This window comes from Anomaloglossus baeobatrachus, chromosome 4 (genome assembly GCF_048569485.1).
Source record: "Anomaloglossus baeobatrachus isolate aAnoBae1 chromosome 4, aAnoBae1.hap1, whole genome shotgun sequence".
Taxonomy (NCBI): domain Eukaryota; kingdom Metazoa; phylum Chordata; class Amphibia; order Anura; family Aromobatidae; genus Anomaloglossus; species Anomaloglossus baeobatrachus.
This window is the reverse complement of record NC_134356.1, coordinates 660,129,296-660,149,363: the sequence shown is the minus strand read 5'-3', so window position 1 is coordinate 660,149,363 and position 20,068 is coordinate 660,129,296. Positions and strand designations below refer to the sequence as shown.

General features: G+C 48.2%; 2 protein-coding genes across 9 annotated transcripts in view; one reads left to right on the top strand and one right to left on the bottom strand.

The window, feature by feature from the left end:
* The window catches only part of DOCK6 (dedicator of cytokinesis 6), a 139,350-nt gene that overhangs the window by 72,653 nt on the left and 46,629 nt on the right, over positions 1-20,068 (top strand). For all 6 annotated transcript variants that reach the window (XM_075346540.1, XM_075346539.1, XM_075346536.1 and 3 more), the window contains exons 15-22: positions 12,917-13,034; positions 13,120-13,190; positions 13,373-13,511; positions 13,948-14,049; positions 14,149-14,235; positions 15,841-16,072; positions 16,295-16,459; positions 17,464-17,642. In XM_075346540.1, coding sequence (XP_075202655.1) covers positions 12,917-13,034; positions 13,120-13,190; positions 13,373-13,511; positions 13,948-14,049; positions 14,149-14,235; positions 15,841-16,072; positions 16,295-16,459; positions 17,464-17,642 — 1,093 coding nt within the window. The remainder of the gene's footprint in view (positions 1-12,916; positions 13,035-13,119; positions 13,191-13,372; positions 13,512-13,947; positions 14,050-14,148; positions 14,236-15,840; positions 16,073-16,294; positions 16,460-17,463; positions 17,643-20,068) is intronic.
* Positions 298-18,947, bottom strand: ANGPTL8 (angiopoietin like 8). 3 transcript variants are annotated; one of them, XM_075346546.1, is made up of 5 exons: positions 18,878-18,947; positions 10,334-10,738; positions 9,093-9,239; positions 7,409-7,519; positions 298-920 (listed from the first exon to the last, which is right to left on the bottom strand). In XM_075346546.1, exons 2-5 carry the CDS (start codon positions 10,655-10,657, stop codon positions 897-899), a joined length of 606 nt encoding a protein of 201 aa, XP_075202661.1. In that variant the 5' UTR covers positions 10,658-10,738; positions 18,878-18,947; the 3' UTR covers positions 298-896. The 3 variants fall into 3 exon arrangements, with proteins under 3 accessions (XP_075202661.1, XP_075202659.1, XP_075202660.1); XM_075346544.1 differs by lacking the exon at positions 18,878-18,947 and adding an exon at positions 17,428-17,683; XM_075346545.1 differs by lacking the exon at positions 18,878-18,947 and adding an exon at positions 17,264-17,418.

The window sequence follows — 20,068 nt, the reverse complement described above, 5'->3', positions numbered from 1 at the left end:
TTCCTTACAGGACGGGTCTGCTCTGTCTTCAGCGGGGTTGATGATACCCACTACGGCCATGTCTTTGCTGCTGCCCATTATTGTCTTTTCTATGCCTGACCCCTGTGTGCAGCACAAGAGAAGATCTGAAGGCCGCACCAAGCCATCAATAAGGATGGATCCGCTTATGACCACTAATCTCCTCTTCTTCCCAGCATAAATGGCTGATAGCGGATAGCAATAGATCACCAGCAAGTGCACATTAGAGAACGAATTGGACGATAAATTTAGAGATACTTAAAACCTCAGTCGGCTAAAGAGGAAGCTGACTTTCCAGCGGCGACAGACTAATGTTTTATTGATGCTCCTCTTTTTTTTTTTTTTTTTTTCCATCTTTATCATCATTTACTCCAGAAACTTGTAGAAAATAAATAATACACAACGTCCTCACTTATCGGGAGGCGCTATAAGAATTCGGAAATAAGGAGGGGAACGTTATTATATGCCATACTCCAGACAAAACCACAATCAGACCGTACAGTTATATACAACAGTCCACGCACCGATGCTCATATAGATTTGTTCATCCTGAGCCTCCTGGTGTAGGAATACAATGCTAGAAAACACTTGCGGACTTCTGCACATGCAGAGTAATGGAGGAACAAAAAAAAAAAAGACTTTATAGGAACCATCATGGGCACTGTAAGCGCTGCCTTAGAGGCTGTCCCTCAGATTTACCGATTATAATGGCCCATTATGGCTATTAGATGCCAGTACGGTGGTGGGGCGGTAACACACATCCTCGGTATCTAGTCCACAGCTGTTCATGAATTGTAGGCCACAATCCACAGCATGTTATCCTCCATCCGTGATCAGGGCCTTTAACCCAGTAAATTAATGGCCCTCAGGGGTTTTTCTCAGCGTTTCCCAATAGCAGAGGCCTGGTAAGAAAAAAAGAAAAAAAAAATCAAAAGGTTATGGCATCTGATGATAACATTAAGGTTACTGTCTTAAAGGAGACCCATCACACCAAACAAGTAATCCGAGCTGTGGGTGGGTCGCATGTTTTAGGGCAGGAAGAGCTGAGAAGATTGATTGAGGTATATTATAATGTATACTAGAAGGTGGCCCGATTCTACGCATCGGGTATTCTAGAATTTACGTATTGTGTAGTTCATGTATGATTTTTGTTATATAGATATAGATATAGATGTTGTTGTGTGTAGTTACCAAGTGTTTGTGTAGGGCGCTGTACATGTTCTGGGTGTGATGGGGGGTGAGAGCGGTGTTGTTTGTGTGTTGCGTTGTTTGTGGAGCGCTGTGTGTCTGTAGCGTTGTGTGTGTGTGTTGCGCGGTTTGTGTGTGTGTGGTGTGTTTTGGGGGAGGTATGTTTTGTGCAATGTGTGTGTTTGTGCGGTATGTGCGTATATTTGTGTGTGCAACGTTGTCTGTGTGTGGGTGTCTGTGTAGGGCAGTTGTTTGTGGTTCCCAGTGTGTGGTGTGTTGTGCAGTGCGTGCGCGCGCGTGTTGGGGGGAGTTGTGCACTTCCCATCGTGCTCCATCCCCCATGCAGCACACTCCCTATCGTGCTCCATCCCCCATGCAGCGCACTCCCCATCGTGCTCCATCCCCTATGCTGCGCACCCCCCATCGTGCTCCATCTCCCATCCTGCGCACTCCCAAACGTGCTCCATCCGCCATGCAGCGCAATCCCCATCGTGCTCCATCCGCCATGCTGCGCACTTCCAAACGTGCTCCATCCGCCATGCTGCGCACTCCCCATCGTGCTCCATCCGCCATGCTGCGCACTCCCCATCGTGCTCCATCTCCCATGCTGCGCACTCCCCATCGTGCTCCATCCCCTATGCTGCACACCCCCCATCGTGCTCCATCTCCCATGCTGCGCACTCCCAAACGTGCTCCATCCGCCATGCTGCGCACTCCCAAACGTGCTCCATTCGCCATACTCCGCACTCCCCATCGTGCTCCATTCGCCATACTCCGCACTCCCCATCGTGCTGCATCCCCCATGCTGCGCACTCCCAAACGTGCTCCATCCGCCATGCTGCGCACTCCCAAACGTGCTCCATCCCCTATGCTGCGCACCCCCCATCGTGCTCCATCTCCCATCCTGCGCACTCCCAAACGTGCTCCATCCGCCATGCTGCGCACTCCCAAACGTGCTTCATCCGCCATGCTGCGCACTCCCCATCGTGCTCCATCCCCCATGCTGCGCACTCCCAAACGTGCTCCATCCGCCATGCTGCGCACTCCCCATCGTGCTCCATCTCCCATGCTGCGCACTCCCAAACGTGCTCCATCCGCCATGCTGCGCACTCCCAAACGTGCTCCATCCGCCATGCTGCGCACCCCCCATCGTGCTCCATCTCCCATGCTGCGCACTCCCAAAAGTGGTCCATCCGCCATGCTGCGCACTCCCAAAAGTGGTCCATCCGCCATGCTGCGCACTCCCAAACGTGCTCCATCCGCCATGCTGCGCACTCCCAAACGTGCTCCATCCGCCATGCTGCGCCAGCATCAGCCTCTCTACCCGCAGCATCAGCCTCTCTGCCCGCAGCATCAGCCTCTCTGCCCGCAGCATCAGCCTCTCTGCCCGCAGCATCAGCCTCTCTGCCCGCAGCATCAGCCTCTCTGCCCGCAGCATCAGCCTCTCTGCCCGCAGCATCAGCCTCTCTGCCCGCAGCATCAGCCTCTCTGCCCCCAGCATCAGCCTCTCTGCCCCCAGCATCAGCCTCTCTGTCCCCAGCATCAGCCTCTCTGTCCCCAGCATCAGCCTCTCTGTCCCCAGCATCAGCCTCCCCCTCCCAGCCTCCTCCAGCACGCCATGCTCCTCTGCCGACACTCACAGATCCGATCGCATACACTCGCATACACTCACACACACCCGATCGCATACACTCACACACACCCGATCGCATACACTCACACACACCCGATCGCATACACTCACACACACCCGATCGCATACACTCACACACACCCGATCGCATACACTCACGCACACCCGATCGCATACACTCACGCACACCCGATCGCATACACTCACGCACACACGATCGCATACACTCACGCACACACGATCGCATACACTCACGCACACACGATCGCATACACTCACGCACACCCGATCGCATACACTCACGCACACCCGATCGCATACACTCACGCACACACACATTGACGATATTGCACATACGCGCTCATACTCACAACATCCGGAGATACCACATGCTTCTGGCCATGTGATCCTCCGGCAGGTCCTGGAAGCTCACAACAGCACAGTATCGAGGCCGAGAAGCAAGCGATATCGCCGGATGCTGTGAGTGTGTGGATGCGATGTGATGTGTGTGTGAGGTGTGTGTGAGAGTGAGTGTGAGCCGGTGTACACTGGTAACTATGATACACATCGGGTAACCAAGGGACCTTAGTTACCCGATGTGTATAATGGTTACCAGCGTTCACGGGCTCCATCAAGATCCCAGCATCGCAAGGTTATGTCTGGCGCTGCTGGGATCGTGACGGAGCCGGTGTAGAAGCAAGCGATATCCCAGGATGTTGTGAGTGTGTGGATGTGATGTGTGAGGTGTGTGTGAGAGTGAGTGTGATCTGATGTGTGTGTGTGTGTACTCACCTGGGAATCGGAGCTCCGTGTCAGTTGGGCCAGAGCGAGCGTGCATTGCGTGAGGGGGGCGGGGCCTGCAGAGAGCCGGGGCGAGAGGCCAATCCGTGTGGGGGGGCGGGGCCATGGCGAGCCCAGCGGCCAATCAGCTTTGTGTCACCGTAAGGACACAATTTTGGAGCATGACAGACAGACAGAATAAGGCAATTATATATATAGATGTCTGTCTGGAAGGATTCACAATAACCTCAATTTTTTTTTCTCCTTCATTTAGGTGTCCAGTGGGTGGTCTTATTTTGTAAAGACCACCCACCAGACACTAAGCAGAGTGAGGGAAAATTGTTAGAAAAAATTATATACACAGGATGGTCCAAAAGTAGGTGGACAGTATGTGTAATAGGGTTATCAGACATGGTGTAAAGCCCTTAGCAACCAATCAGATTCCATTTTTTCATTCTTCACAGATTCTTTGGAAAATGAAAGGTGGAATCTGATTGGTTGCGAAGTCAGTTTCAATTTACACCATGTTTGATGACTCTATTACACATACTGTCCACCCACTTTTGGACCACTGTGTATGTGCATGTATATGTATGTATGTATATATAATATATATATATATATATATATATATATATATATATATATAATATAATCTCTCTGAAAACGAAAAAAACTAGTTCTTATGAATCTTTTTCATGTATTACATATGATTGGGTATAATAAATAAATATATATAATATATATATATAATACACAATCATGTGGAATACATGAAAGAGATTAATAACTTCTTATTTTTTTTTTTATTTTTTTGTTTTCGGATCTGTTCTTAGATTTGTTCATTCTGGGATTAGTAGTAGACAGTGGGGTTTAATAAAAATGTTTTAAAAAAATGTGTGTGTGTGTATGTATATGTGTATAATATATATATATATATATATATATATATATATATATATATATATATATATATATATATATATATATATAATATTATATAATTAGTGTGTGTATATATGATATATGTAATATATATTTATATTGTGTGTGTGTTTGTGTATATATGATATATATAATATATATTTATATAGTGTGTGTGTGTGTGTGTGTGTGTATATATATGATATATATATAATATATATTTATATAGTGTGTGTGTGTATATATATGATATATATATATAATATATATTTATATAGTGTGTGTGTGTGTATATATGATCTATATAATATATATTTATATAGTGTGTGTGTTTGTTTGTATTTGTATTCAGACCCCTTAACATTTTTCACTCTTTGTTTCATTGCTGCCATTTGGTAAATTCAAAAAAAGTTCATTTTTTTTCCTCATTAATGTGCACTCCCCCATCTTGACAGAAAAACTTGAAATGTAGAAATTTTTGCAAATTTATTAAACAAGAAAAACTGAAATATCACAGGGTCATAAGTATTCAGACCCTTTGCTCAGACACTCATATTTAAGTCCCATGCTGTCCATTTCCTTGTGATCCTCCTTGAGATGGTTCTACTCCTTCATTGGAGTCCAGCTGTGTGTAATTACACTGATAGGACTTGATTTGGAAAGGCGCACACCTGTCTATATAACACCTCAAGCTCACAGTGCATGTCACACCAAAGGAGAATCATGAGGTCAAAGGAACTGCCCAAGGAGCTCAGAGACAGAATTGTGGCAAGGCACAGATCTGGCCAAGGTTACAAAAGAATTTCTGCAGTACTCAAGGCTCCGAAGAGCACTGTGGCCTCCATAATCCTTCAATGGAAGAAGTTTGGGACCACCAGAACTCGTCCTAGACCTGGCCGTCCAGCCAAACTGAGCAATCATGAGAGAAGAGCCTTGGTGAGAGGTAAAGAAGAACCCCAAGATCACTGTGGCTGAGCTCCAGAGATGCAGGAGGGAGATGGGAGAAAGTTCCACAAAGTCACCTATCACTGCAGCCTCCACCAGTCGGGCCTTTATGGCAGAGTGGCCCTGACAGAAGCCTCTCCTCAGTGCAAGACATATGAAAGCCGCATAGAGTTTACAAAAAACCACATGAAGGATCCCAGACTATGAGAAATAAGATTCTCTGGTCTGATGAGACGAAGATAGAACTTTTTGGTGATAATTCTAAGCAGTTTGTGTGGAGAAAACCAGGCGCTGCTCATCACCTGCCCAATACAATCCTAACAGTGAAACATGGTGGTGGCAGCATCATGCTATGGGGGCAGGGACAGGACGACTTGGGGCAATTGAAAGAAAGATGAATGCGGCCAAGTACAGAGATATCCTGGAAGAAAACCTCTTTGAGTGCTCTGGACCTCAGACTTGGCAGAAGGTTCACCTTGCAACAAGACAATGACCCTAAGCACACAGCTAAAATAACAAAGGAGCGGCTTCAGAACAACTCTGTGACCATTCTTGACCGGCTCTGCCAGCCCCCTGACCTAAACCCAATTGAGCATCTCTGGAGAGACCTGATAATGGCCATCCACCAACGTTCACCATCCAACCTTACGGAACTGGAGAGGATCTGCAAGGAAGAATGGACGAGGATCCCCAAATCCAGGGGTGAAAAACTTGTTGCACCATTCCCAAGAAGACCCATGGCTGCACTAGCTCAAAAGTAGGGGTGCTTCTACTCAATACTGAGGAAAGGGGCTGAATACTTATGACCATGTGATATTTCAGTTTTTCTTGTTTGATACATTTGCAATTTTTTTTTTCTTTAAAAACATACCGTATATGCCGGCGTATAAGACGACTGGGCGTATAAGACGACCCCCAACTTCTGCCCTAAAAATATAGAATTTGGGATATACTCACTGTATAAGACTACCCCCGTTCAGTATGCTTCAGTATGCTAAGAGCAGGGGGCCGCACTGTGTGAGGAGGTGTTTTTTTTTACTGTCCAGTATAACCAATAGGATTAGTGCAGGGGCCAGCATGTAAGCTCTTCATTAATGTCCCTGCATGGATGCGAGGGGAATCTGGCGTTACTGCACTAATCCTATTGGTTATACTGGACAGTGAAAAATAAAAACACCTCCTCACACAGTGCGGCCCCCTGCTATATATACGCTATATATCCGCTGTATATATACCAGTATATATGCTGTATGATATACCAGTACGGGGCCGGGCTGTGTATCGCGTTTCCATAACGACGAGGCAGGAACTTCCCTGCTAGAGCGCTGACGTCAAGGCAGAGCTGCTTGCCTCTGATTGGCCAGCGCTCTGCCATTCAGCAGCGGTGACAGGAAGTTCCTCCCTCGTCGCTATGGAGGCAGAATCCAAGCGTGGAACGGAGTGGAGCGGCGCACTACAGCACCCAGGAGGGGTGTATATCCGGCGTATAAGACGACCCCCCACTGTAGGCATTATTTTAAGGGGGTAAAAAGTCGTCTTATACGCCAGTATATACGGTATTTTTATTAAACAGTAAATATCTATTTTTCTTTTTATTTACTGTTTAATAAAAGTTAAAAAAATAAAAATATTTATTTTTATTAAACAGTCAAGTGGGTGGTCTTAGCTACAATAGGACCACCCTCTCTACTAGTAAGCCCGGAATAAACAAAACTAAAAAAAAAAAAAAAAAACACAAAAAATGCTAGTTCTCATGAATTTTTCTCCCATAAAGCCATATATCAATCTGCTCGGCTCCCCATTTTCTATAACCAGGTTCCCACATCTTTGCTGTTTGTGTTACATGGCTCCTTAAAGGAGCACAGGCACGTTATTGTAGAGGATGTTGGCAATACATGGCTCCATTGTGATGGCACATACTTGTCTGAGGACGGTGAGGAGCCTTCCCCTCTGCTCCGTCATCTGCTTCTTCTGCCGCGCGGTTTCCTCAGTGATGACTTGGAGGATTAGATTCTGCTGTTCCACGCGCTCCTGTGGTTAAAAAAAAATAATTTGTGAACCAAAGTAATTCCTTGACAGCAAGCAGGGTTCTTGACAAAGGTACAAGGATTGAAAATGTTATTATCCAGCAGTTTTGTCCTATCCGGTTTATAAAACCCACTTTTGGTAATGGGAGAGGGGTCTTCTGTCCAGTTCCTTCTCCTCATGGCCCCCATGGACAGTGTATTTGCAGAATGTCTCCCTCTGGAGGACCCGTCCACTCCTGATTTACGCACACGCAGCCCATTGATTTGAGTTAGTACCGTGTAATACTTTATTTCCCCTCTGGAGGTGCTGTAGGGAAAGTGCACACTTTATTTATCCCTAGATGGAAGCTGATCACTGGGGGATACTTTAGGATCTGCTTATTATAAGGGACCCTTTCAACATGTGGGGATTTTGCAGAGCAGATGTAACGCTCGCGGCCGGTGTAGGGTCCGCGAGCAGGATTAGTGGACCCACCGGACCACAGGGGGGACCCGGGCTTACCCCTTAGTGCGAAGGATTTGACTAAACATCCACTGCGATGCGGACGCCAGGTGTCACTCCCAGGGCAGTGACCAGGACTGTCGCAGCTGACCGCCAGGGTAGGTGAAGGATACAGGAATAGATACAGGCAGGGTGACTGAGGCAGGCTGGACAGGCAGGTAGGTACAGGAATGGTGGGCACGATAGGGTTATACAGGTATGGGAAGGCAGGTACTGGAGACACACAGAGTTAACAGGACAGGAGCTCAGGACCTGACAACTAGCTAGGTAGCAGACTGGAGACTAACTAGAGGCATTGCACAGGCACCTCCTCTAATGGGAGGGTGCCTTAAATACATAGTGCCTCTCAGCCATAGGCTGTAAGGCATTTCCGGGAAAGAGAGAGGACCGGTGCGTGCACGCAAGCCTTAGGTGCGCTCCTGGGAACCCTGTCCAGTGTATGAGGCAACAGCACACATGAATGAGCGGGGAAGGACGCAACCCGGCCGGTGAGTAAGTTGGCGTTTCTGCAGGGACATCGGAGCTACAGTGGAAAACGCCTTTTACTGTTCCCAGTTACCTGGTTTGACCAGTTAGAACAGTGTTTCGCAAACTGCAGTCCTCAGGGGCTCCAACAGGTCATGTTTTCAGGATTTCCTTAGTATTGCGCAGGTGAGTGAAAATGTGGCAAGTTATGATGTCTTGATAATGATTCCATCACCTGTTTAATGCTAAGGAAAACTTAAAAACACGATCTGTTGGGGCCCCTGAGGACTGCAGTTTGCGAAACGTGGAGATTAAACATTATTAAGCAGATGTAGATCACCTCACGTTCACGACCCAAGCCAAAAAACTACAGACTTAAAGAGGTTCTCCATCCAAATGATAAATGTGCCAGAGGGAACCCAGTCATAGGTGGAAGGGAGTATGCTTTGCTTGTTGAGTTTATTTGGGCGGAAATCCGCTTTAAGGTTTAATGTATGAATCATTACAGCTGTGGGGGATGCTGGGAGTTGTAGCTTCACTACAGCTGGAAACCCTCAGTGTAAAGTATCCCTCTATAGACAATACTGCAGAAAACGTAGGCACCTCTTACCTTTAGGTCAGGAAGACGTTGTTCCTTTGCTTGCACCCCCTTCTCCAGATTGTGCACCCGTCTCTGGAGCTCTCCGTACTCCCTCTGGGTGTCTCGCAAATCCTCCTCCGTCCTGTGGGCGAGCGATCTCCTCTCCTGCTCTTCTCTCTGCCCGGGAGGTCAGAAGATTAGAACATTTTACTAAGTATAACATCATGGGAGAATTCAAGCTGTCCCCTGGAGGGGCGCGGAAATGAGAGCGAGGCGTCCTATGAGTCTGCTGACCAGCCTAATGATGGCTTTATAGGTTGTCACTGATAACATTGCCCTCCCTTATAGGACTTTTACCTGGAGTCTGTCCTCCTCCTCGAGACTGCTGACCACCGTAATGATGGCTATATAGGTAGCCACCCAGATCTCCCCGATAACATTGCCCTCCCTTTATAGGACTTTATCTGGAATCTCTCCTCCTCCTCGAGACTGCTGACCACCGTAATGATGGCTTCATAGGTAGTCACCGATAACATTGCCCTCCCTTTATAGGACTTTTACCTGGAATCTCTCCTCCTCCTCCTCGAGACTGCTGACCACCGTAATGATGGCTTCATAGGTTGTAACCCAGATCTCCGAGATACCATTGCCCTCCCTTATAGGACTTTACCTGGAATCTCTCCTCCTCGAGACTGCTGACCACCGTAATGATGACTTTATAGGTAGTCACCCAGATCTCCAAGATACCATTGCCCTCCCTTATAGGAATTTACCTAGAGTCTCTCCTCCTCCTCAAGACTGCTGACCACCGTAATGATGACTTTATAGGTTGTCACTGATAACATTGCCCTCCCTTATAGGACTTTTACCTGGCGTCTCTCCACCTCCTCGAGACTGCTGACCACCGTAATGATGACTATATAGGTTGTCACCCAGATCTCCGAGGATAACATTGCCCTCCCTTATAGAACGTTACCTGGAATCTCTCCTCCTCGAGACTGCTGACCACTGTAATGATGACTTTATAGGTTGTCACTGATAACATTGCCCTCCCTTATAGGACTTTTACCTGGCGTCTCTCCACCTCCTCGAGACTGCTGACCACTGTAATGATGACTTTATAATTAGTCACCGATAACATTGCCCTCCCTTTATAGGACTTTACCTGGAATCTCTCCTCCTCCTCGAGACTGCTGACCACCATAATGATGACTTTATAAGTTGTCACCCAGATCTCCGAGATAACATTGCCCTCCCTTATAGAACCTTACCTGGAGCATCTCCACCTCCTTGCCAATCTTCCCATTCTCTTGCCTCGCCCTTGACACCTCCGCCTGCAGCTTCTCTATCCTTTTCTCCATCTTGCCTTGCCTGCCCTCGATCCTCTGCAGTTTGTCGTTGGTGGAGCTGTAGGTGTCCCTCATCGCCTGGCCCAGCTGCAGCGTCCCGTACACCAGCACGTTGACCTCCTCCTGCATCGCCGGCATTTTCTGCTCTTCTCCCAGAGAGGGCGACAACACCATGAGGAGCAGGAGCAGCATGGCACGCCGGGGCATCGGTGCCAGGCAGAGTGAGGAGGCTGATGTGGCTTGCATGCCAGTTAAAGGCACCCGGGAGGTGGGTGTGAGCGAGGAGGTGCTGGATTGTGTAAGCCAGGCTGCGGATTACAGCAGGATCTGGAAGAGAAGGGCAGGAGGGTTCCATTTATCTGGACAGGTCCGGGTGCTTTCTATCAAGCTGTGAGCTTAATTATATAGTCTTATGTAATGGGTGCAGACCACGCTGTATACACCTATATATATACATTTATATGTATGTCTCTGCTCCATTCATTGTTCTCAGGGCAGACAGTTACTGAAGTTCAGTCACCCGTCCCCTCCCGTCTGGTGTCATTGCCAGGTAAACACAGGTGACCTCGCCCCAGGGTCACCCACAGGTGACGCCGTCTGCTGCCTCCTCATTGGCCTCCGCGGCTATGCCCACTTCATGCAGGAGGGATGACATCCGCCACTGCTGGTTCACTCTCAGCAATGTCATCCGTGGCATACCCGGCTTGTCCGGCAAATCCGCAGTGTGCCAAACCATTCCCACCCGAAAATGCATCAGGTTAACAAGAGGAGAAGGATAACTGGCTGTGAATAGAGACCACTACCTGCCGGGTGACCCCCATTATTAGGGTTATTTAACCCCTTACCGTACCATGATGTGCCATTATGCCATGCTGCAGGGTATGGAGCAGTTATACAGCAGCGAGCGGAGCTAGCTCAGTTCGCTGCTGTTTTGCTACTTAAATGAACGGTGGCCTTCAAATCTACAACTCATTCCGCTAAAGAACAAGCCCTCCTATGGCAAAAATAAAAAATAAGGGTTTTTCTGGCTCTTGTAAGAAGTGGAGCTAAAAACTAAAGCCAGTGCCAGGCGGGCTGTTTCATTTTCTCGGCGTGATCCTAGAGCTGACATCAACACAGGGCATTCACTGGTGTAGTTCTGTGGCCTCCAGCCATGAACTATGGTGATAACGTGAGCAGAGATAAGCGGCTAACACATATTGGACACCGCTTATCAAACATATAAACCTGAGATTTTCTGGTTTTGTCCTGGGATTATTATCATCTCTTGGCTCTGGAATATGATGCCGTGTGTTTCTTCCCCGCTCCATGTTTCCTTTCCGTCTGTGAGTATTCATCATTCTCCTGTCTCCCCCCGCTCCATGTTTCCTTTCCATCTGTGAGTATTCATCATTCTCCTGTCTCCCCCCGCTCCATGTTTCCTTTCCATCTGTGAGTATTGATCATCCTCCAGTCTCCCCTGCTCCATGTTTTTTTTTCTGTCTGTGAGTATTGATCGTCCTCCTGTCTCCCCCGCTCCATATTTCCTTTCCATCTGTGCGTATTGTTCATCCTCCAGTTTCCCCCGCTCCATGTTTCCTTTCCATCTGTGAGTATTGATCATCCTCCTGTGTTCCCCGCTCCATGTTTCCTTTCCATCTGTGAGTATTGATCATCCTCCAGTCTCCCCCGCTCCATATTTCCTTTCCATCTGTGCGTATTGTTCATCCTCCAGTTTCCACCGCTCCATGTTTCCTTTCCATCTGTGAGTATTGATCATCCTCCTGTCTCCCCGCTCCATGTTTCCTTCCCATCTGTGAGAATTGATCATCCTCCTGTCTCCCCCGCGCCATGTTTCCTTTTCATCTGTGAGTATTGTTCATCCTCCAGTTTCCCCCGCTCCATGTTTTTTTTTCTGTCTGTGAGTATTGATCATCCTCCTGTGTTCCCCGCTCCATGTTTCCTTTCCATCTGTGAGTATTGATCGTCCTCCTGTCTCCCCCGCTCCATGTTTCCTTTCCATCTGTGAGTATTGATCATCCTCCTGTCTCCCCCGCTCCATGTTTCCTTCCTGTCTGTGAGTATTGATCATCCTCCTGTCTCCCCGCTCCATGTTTCCTTTCCATCTGTGAGTATTGATCATCCTCCTGTCTCCCTGCTCCATGTTTCCTTTCCATCTGTGAGTATTGATCATCCTCCTGTCTCCCTGCTCCATGTTTCCTTTCCATCTGTGAGTATTGATCATCCTCCTGTCTCCCTGCTCCATGTTTCCTTTCCATCTGTGAGTATTGATCATCCTCCTGTCTCCCCCGCTCCATGTTTCCTTTCCATCTGTGAGTATTGATCATCCTCCTGTCTCCCCCGCTCCATGTTTCCTTTCCATCTGTGAGTATTGATCATCCTCCTGTCTCCCCCGCTCCATGTTTCCTTCCCATCTGTGAGAATTGATCATCCTCCTGTCTCCCCCGCTCCATGTTTCCTTTTCGTCTGTGAGTATTGATCATCCTCCTGTCTCCACCTCCGCAGGAACCTGCTGTACGTCTACCCCAAGTGCCTCAATTTCAGCAGCCGCCAGGGATCGGTGAGGAACATTGCCGTGAAGGTTCAGTTCATGGCAGGAGAGGACCCCAACCAAGCCTTGCCGGTGAGTGTGACTAGGGAGGAGGGGTCCGGTGGACGCCATTTTGCTGATTGCTCCCCGTACTGATACCCGGTTTTCGTTCTCGTAGGTGATATTCGGCCGCTCCAGCTGCAATGAGTTCTACAATGAGAGTTACACCGCTGTCGTGTATCACAATAAGTGAGTGGGATGTATCTGTGTCACGGCGGCCATCTTTATATACCTAGACGGGACCGCAAAGGACAAGCTTTATTATGGCTGATAACAGGGAACAATAGACTGAAGCCGGCTCCCTGCATGTTCCCTGTGTGCTGGTCTTCGCCGTCTCCCGCCTCATAATCTGAATCCCCGTCCTTTCTCAGATCTCCAGAATTTTATGAGGAATTTAAGATGAAAATTCCTGGAAATCTGACAGAAAACCATCACCTTCTCTTCACCTTCTACCATGTGAGCTGCCGGCAGAACCAGACCACCTCCCTGGAGACCCCTGCGGGATATACGGTGAGAGCCCCCCACCCCAAATCTAACACGCCACTGTTCTCCACCCCTGCAGCCTTCTGTAGGACTAAAAGTCCCAGCATCAAACGTACGGGGAAGATTGCTCGCTGGGACTTTTTCTTCTTACATCAGCTCTGAAGCCTGCAGAATTGTGCATGCAGCTCTGGAGGATGATTATAGATAGTAACTTTATATTTACTGCTCGTTGCTTCCGTTTAGAGCTCATACGTGAAAGCTCTTCTCTATAGAGCTTGTAAGCGCTGCTCTGGTGCTGCAAGATCACTAAATCCAACCAGCTTTATCCACCCTGTGCTGTATCCATATACATCATCAGAGAGCACATACTGTCATTCATCAGGAGCGCACCACCACCTAAAAATCACTCTTTAAGATGCCCCCTTTAAATCTCGACCCTTACACCCTGAGTCTCTTTCGACAGTGGATCCCTTTAATGCAACATGGCCGCCTGAGATCCGGATCTTTTTCCCTTCCTGTGTCTGTGGAAAAACCACCGCCCAGTTACTCTGTCCTGACGCCTGATGTGAGTATACCGGCGCCGTATGGTGGGAGGGCAATATACTGATGGGGCATACAGATTTGCCATAGAGGATCAATAATAATCCCTTCTCTTTTTCTACAGGTCCAGCTCCCGGGGATGAAGTGGGTGGATAACCATAAACCGGTCTTCACAGTAGATCTGGTGGCGGCATCATCGGTGCACACACAGGTAGAGTTTTTATGTAGCGGGGCTTCTGCTGTCACTCATTAGTCACAGTAGTTCGGGGTCATACCCAGAAATCTTAAGACCCCTTAATAAAGTGGGCATTTTTCCTATACAGCCACCACTAGGGGGAGCTCTGTGCATATGAATGTATACAGCCACCACTAGAGGGAGCTCAGTGCATATGAATGTATACAGCCACCAATAAGGGGATCTCAGTGCATATGAATGTATACAGCCACCACTAGGGGGTAGCACTGTGCATAGGAATGTATACAGCCACCGCTTACGGGGAGCTCTGATCATATGAATGTATACAGCCACCACTAGGGGGTAGCACTGTGCATAGGAATGTATACAGCCACCACTAGAGGGATCTCTGTGCATATGAATGTATACAGTCACCAATAAGGGGATCTCAGTGCATATGAATGTATACAGCCACCACTAGGGGGTAGCACTGTGCATAGGAATGTATACAGCCACCACTAGGGAGACCTCTGTGCATAGGAATATACAGCTACCGCTAGAGGGAGCTCTGCATATAAATGCATACAGCCACCACTAGGGAGAGCTCTCTGCACAGAAATATACAGCTACCGCTAGGGTGAGCTCTGTGCATATGGATGTATACAGCCACCATTAAGGGGGAGCTATTTGCATATGAATGTATACAGCCACCACTGGGGAGAGCTCAGTGTATATGAATGTATACAGCCACCAATAGGGGGAGCACTGTGCATAGGAATGTATACTGCCACCACTAGGGGGGAGCTACCTGCATATGAATGTATACAGACACCACTGGAGGGAGCTATGTGCAAATGAATGTATACAGTCACTAATAGGAGGATCTCTGTGCATATGAATGTATACAGCCACCACTAGGGGGAGCTCAGGGCATATGAATTCATACAACCACCACTAGGGGGAGCGCTGTGCATAAAATGTAGACAGTCACCACAAGGGGGAGCTCAGTGCATATGAATGTATGCCGCCACTACTAGCGGGAGCTCTATGCATATGAATGTATACAGCCACCACAATGGGGAGCTCAGTGCATATGAATGTATGCCGCCACCACTAGGGGGAGCTCTGTGTATAGGAATGTAAACAGCCACCACTAGGGGGAGCTCAGTGCATATGAATGTAAACAGCCACCACTAGGGGGAGCTCAGTGTATATAAGTGTATACAGCCACCACTAGGGGGAGCTTTGTGCATATAAATGTATACAGCCACCACTAGGGGGAGTTCAGTGTATAGAAGTGTATACAGCCACCACTAGGGGGAGCTCTGTGCAGATGAATTCATATAACCACCACTAGGGGGAGCTCTGTGCATATGAATGTATACAGCGACCACTAGGGGGAGCTCTGTGCATATGAATGTATACAGCGACCACTAGGGGGAGCTCTATGCATAAAATGTAGACAGCCATCATAAGGGGGAGCTCAGTGCATATGAATTTATACTGCCACCACTAGAGGGAGCTCTTTGCATATGAATGGCTGTGTAATGCAGGACAGAAAGAGTCCTTCAGGGTGAGAGATGCTCTTTGTAACGGCTACAGCACCATTGGGATGACACACTTTTTTTTCCGTCCCTCCAGGACCCCCATTTGGACAAGTTCTTCACTCTGGTGCAGGTTCTGGAGGAGCTGAGCTTTCCTTTCCGGCTGAAGGATGTCATCATTACGGAAAGTAACGTTGAGGCTGAGCTGAAGGGCAGTATGGGAAACCTGCGCCTCGCCGCCCTCGGCCCCTCTGTTTGCTTCTGTCACCAGCTCCTGGATAAGCTCATACTGCTCATCGTCAGACCACCCGTCATCGGGGGGCAGATCGGTTAGTACCTTTTAGGGATTACTTGGTTCCTTCATATTAAGTCTTAAATGAGTTTTCAACAATTAGGGAAAAAAAAGGTTCTGCTTTCTTCAGAAACAGCGCCACTCTGGTTTATGGGCATGTCTGGTATTACAGACGCAGACTTTCTTTTTCTAGTCCTGGCATGTTACATGGCTTAATAAGATGTTACAAAATTTGACTCCTGTCCCATTCCGTTCACAGTGAATTTGGGCCGGGCGGCCTTTGAGGTGGTGGCTCTGCTGGTGAGTCAAGTTCACCGCACGCTGGAGGGCTCTCAGGACCTGCATGGCAGGAATGGACTCCTGGCATCATATCTGTACTACGCCTTCCACCTTCCCAGTGACATGCCATCCCAGCTAAACAGCTGTAAGTGACCATTAATTTCCCTCCGTGCCTTTTTAAAGTGGTCGGCATTCCACTTTTCTAATAGAGTTCCAAATAACATTCATAGACCTAGACTTAAAGGGGACCTGCCACTAGCAATAAACATATATTTTTTCTTCCTTGTTATCCTTGCCACTGATCTCCTGAATCCAGCGCTGTTTTTCTTGTGTTTCTGCGCCTCTCTGTTGCTGAGATATGGCCTTCACGTGTCAGTATGCAGATTCAGTCTTTTTATTAAAGTAGGTGGGCGTCTTTTAGACTACCGCGGAGACCACGCCCCCTTGATAACAAGACTAGATGGATAGAAAGAGTCATATCTGAGGATTGGAGAGTCGTAGGAAGGAAAGAAAGACCACGCTGGATTCGGGTGAACAGCGGCGTTCACCCCAGGCACAAAACGGTTACATATGGTGACCCACATTACACCAGGCCATGTCGGCTGTAATATACAGCCGGCATCTGCCTGTCGGAGACCTTTAAATGGCGCAACTGTTAGGGTGTGGCCACAGACTCCTCCTGAGGCAATTGCCAGACCGATTGCTTGTTCTGGCAGCCATTGCCTGCTGAAAGCACCTGTTATATAAAGGATCTGCCGAGCAGCACTGCAGTGTAAAGCATAGGGGAGCAACAGTCTAAGCAAGGTGAATAATAAGGAAACCATCAGTGGCCTGGATAATCTGATTAAACCCTGATATGTGAAGGTCATGAGTATACATTGATCTTGTATTTTTTCTTTTGGGAAGCAATTGCTCTCTGTTATCAGTAATAATAAAAGTGCTCACATACCCTAAATATGTCACATCAGCGCCATCTGCTGGCTAAGGACGTGTAGGCCACTTTTTTCTTTGTTTTGAAGCAATTTTCTGATTAAATTAACCCCTTGGAGTGATGCCCGGCACGGGATGAGGGGTTATGGGGTGAGTGTCCTTCCGCGTTATTTCCCCCAGTACCTCACTGATGTCCTCGTCGTCCTTCTCTTTCTACAGCTATTCCCCACGCTTCATCCTCCGCCACGTACCAGTCCGCCACGCTCTCTCGTGCCACGGGGCGGCCAAGCAATGCCAACCTGGCGCGCTGCCGGAGTATTAGTAACAGTAACCCCGACCTGACCAGTACGCCGGGCTCCACGGATGATGAGGAAGTGCAGAAGATCATGGGAGGCAAGGTACACGCCGCGTCATCTGCACTGCCGTCACAAGGGCCGGGCTGTGGTTATTTTTGGAAGCAGGGGCTCCGCTCGCGTCAGCGGGGGTTTCCTGTTTGTAATAATGCCTCTCTCCCTCCACGTCCTTTTCTCTTTTCACGGACTTGAAGAAGTGCCCGGTGTACCAGCTCTGCCTGGACATGGATATGAAAGGGTGCAGGGCCGCCGGCCACAGCAGTATATAGCAGAGGGGGTCATTACAGGGGGCTCCAAACTACCAAACACATAGCACGCTCCCCTAGATTGCCATACACCCTCCTCCCATGACACTGGCAGTGCCGTGAGCTGCACAGCTGAGGGTTTGGTACAGTCTCGGCAATCCCCTGTGAGCTAAATACATCAGCAGGGGTCTCTCTCCTTCCACTGATGTTGTTTTCCCCGAAACAGCGCCACTGTTGTCCCATGGTTGTATCCGGTATTGCAGCCAAGCGACCATTACATGGATTTGCCTGAGCTGCAATGCCAGATAATGCCCCAAAACAAGAGGGGCGCCATTTCAGTATTACAGCTTACAATAAAGGCTTAGCAGCCGGGCAGATGAGGTGTACGTGTCTGGTATATAATACTGGCATGTCAGATATGCCATATACTGCAGTGTCCCGCTATATACATCCCAGGGCCATGCAGAGGTGGTACACAGGGCATATGCCTTCTCTCTTACTGATTGTCCTCACTGTCTGGGCTATCCTCTGTACTGGGGGTATATATTCCCACTTCATCTACACCTCTTCCTCCTGGTCGTTGCCAATACTTGGTGTTTTCCTCCTGGGCACAGTCGGACTGGCATAATGGCATTGGACCCTGGTTATGGCACAATAATGAGCCCCAAACATTGAAGACCACCTCTATGGACAATTCTCATGAAGGTGTAAATGATATGATAGTCTGTTCTCAGAACGTTTGCCCTGGTGGGCTGAGGTTCTCCAGTCCCACCCTGCCCCTGAGACGTGGTCTCTACTGGGTGTATGGTACTTGTTCTCCTCCTCACACACTACTTCAGACTCTCGGTATCCTCTGTGATCCCTCCTCGGTCGGCCATGCCTTCTCTCCCTTCCCTGAGGTGGTGTATACTGTACGTGTTCTCTCCCGATTCTCCTCCATCTCCTACTGGCAATTCCTTTTATACTATACGTGTCCTCATACTGCGTCCTTTCCTTCATCCTTTACTTGGCTATGTCTTCCTCCTTCATCCGTACCTTTCTCTTCTGGGCAAGGCTTTGGCTTTCATTGTCCAAGCCAGAAAGAAGAGAATCTTAAATCTGCGTCTTTTTTTTCATCCTTCTTCCAGTCTAATCTCCTGAATATGGACTATCCTCCCCTACTGCTGTGATCTTTCTGGGGTACACGCTGCTTCTTCACCTCTTCACTCTTCTTGACTCGTCTTCTGCTTTTCACCCTCATCCTCCTGGTGTAATAATCTGGGATAATCTTTACTAGCCATGTCTTCACTCTGCCTCCTCCTCCTCCTCCTCCTCCTCCTTCTCTTGGCCTTGGTCCATCCTATGTATTCTTCATGCCTCTTCTGGTGTAATCTCTGCAGAGTCTTCTCCGTCACAATCTTCTGCTTGAGAGAATCTTTTATAATGTCTTCCCTACTCTTAATTTTTGTTATGGACGTGCATTTCTTCTTCACCTTCCTCCCTCTCATCCTCCTCCGGGACTTGTGTCATATCTTCTCCTTTTTCCTCCTCCGGGACATGTGTTCCATCTTCCTCCTTCTCCTCCCCTCCTTCCTCTTTCCTGGACTGGTCTTCCATCTTCCTCCTCTATCTTCCTCCATTCTGGATATCTTCCATTTTCCTCCTTCCCTTCCTCCTCCACCATCTTTTTTTCCTAGACCGGTCTTCTTTCTCCACTTTCCTCTTTCCTTGACCTGTCTTTAATCTTCTTTCTGCACCTCTTCCTTCTGATCCTGTCTTCCATCTTCTTCTGCATCGTCCTAGACGTGTTTTCCATCTTCCTCCTTCTCCTCTTCCTTCTGGACCCATATTCCACCTTCCTCCTAGTCTTTGTCTTCGACACGTCTTCCATTTTCCTACTCCACCTTTCTCTTTCCTGGACCTATCTTTCATCTTCTTTCTCCTCCTCCTCTTCCTCCAGGACCTGCCTTCCATCTTCCTCCTCTACCTTTCTCTTTCCTAGATGTCTTCCATTTTCCTTCTCTACCTCCAGGATGTGTCCTCCATCTTCCTCTTTCCTGGACCTGTTTTTTATCTTCTTCCTCCTCTTCCTCCAGGACCTGTCTTCCATGTTCCTCCTCCACTCTTCTCTTTCCTAGACGTGTTTTTTAATTTTCCTCCTCTTTCTCCTGAATGTGTCGTTCATTTTCCTCCTCCTCCTCTTCCTCCCCCTCCACCTTTCTCTCTTCTGGACATGTCTTCCATCTT

Excerpts from the sequence above, each read along its gene's own strand:
- ANGPTL8 (XM_075346546.1), bottom strand. The coding sequence starts at position 10,657 with ATGCAAGCCACATCAGCCTCCTCACTCTGCCTGGCACCGATGCCCCGG. Across the intron at positions 9,240-10,333 it reads AGGAGGTGGAGATGCTCCAG|AGAGAAGAGCAGGAGAGGAG; the intron begins GTAAGGTTCTAT and ends CCTCCCGGGCAG. Across the intron at positions 921-7,408 it reads TCCTCACCGTCCTCAGACAA|GCCTCTGCTATTGGGAAACG; the intron begins GTATGTGCCATC and ends TTTTCTTACCAG.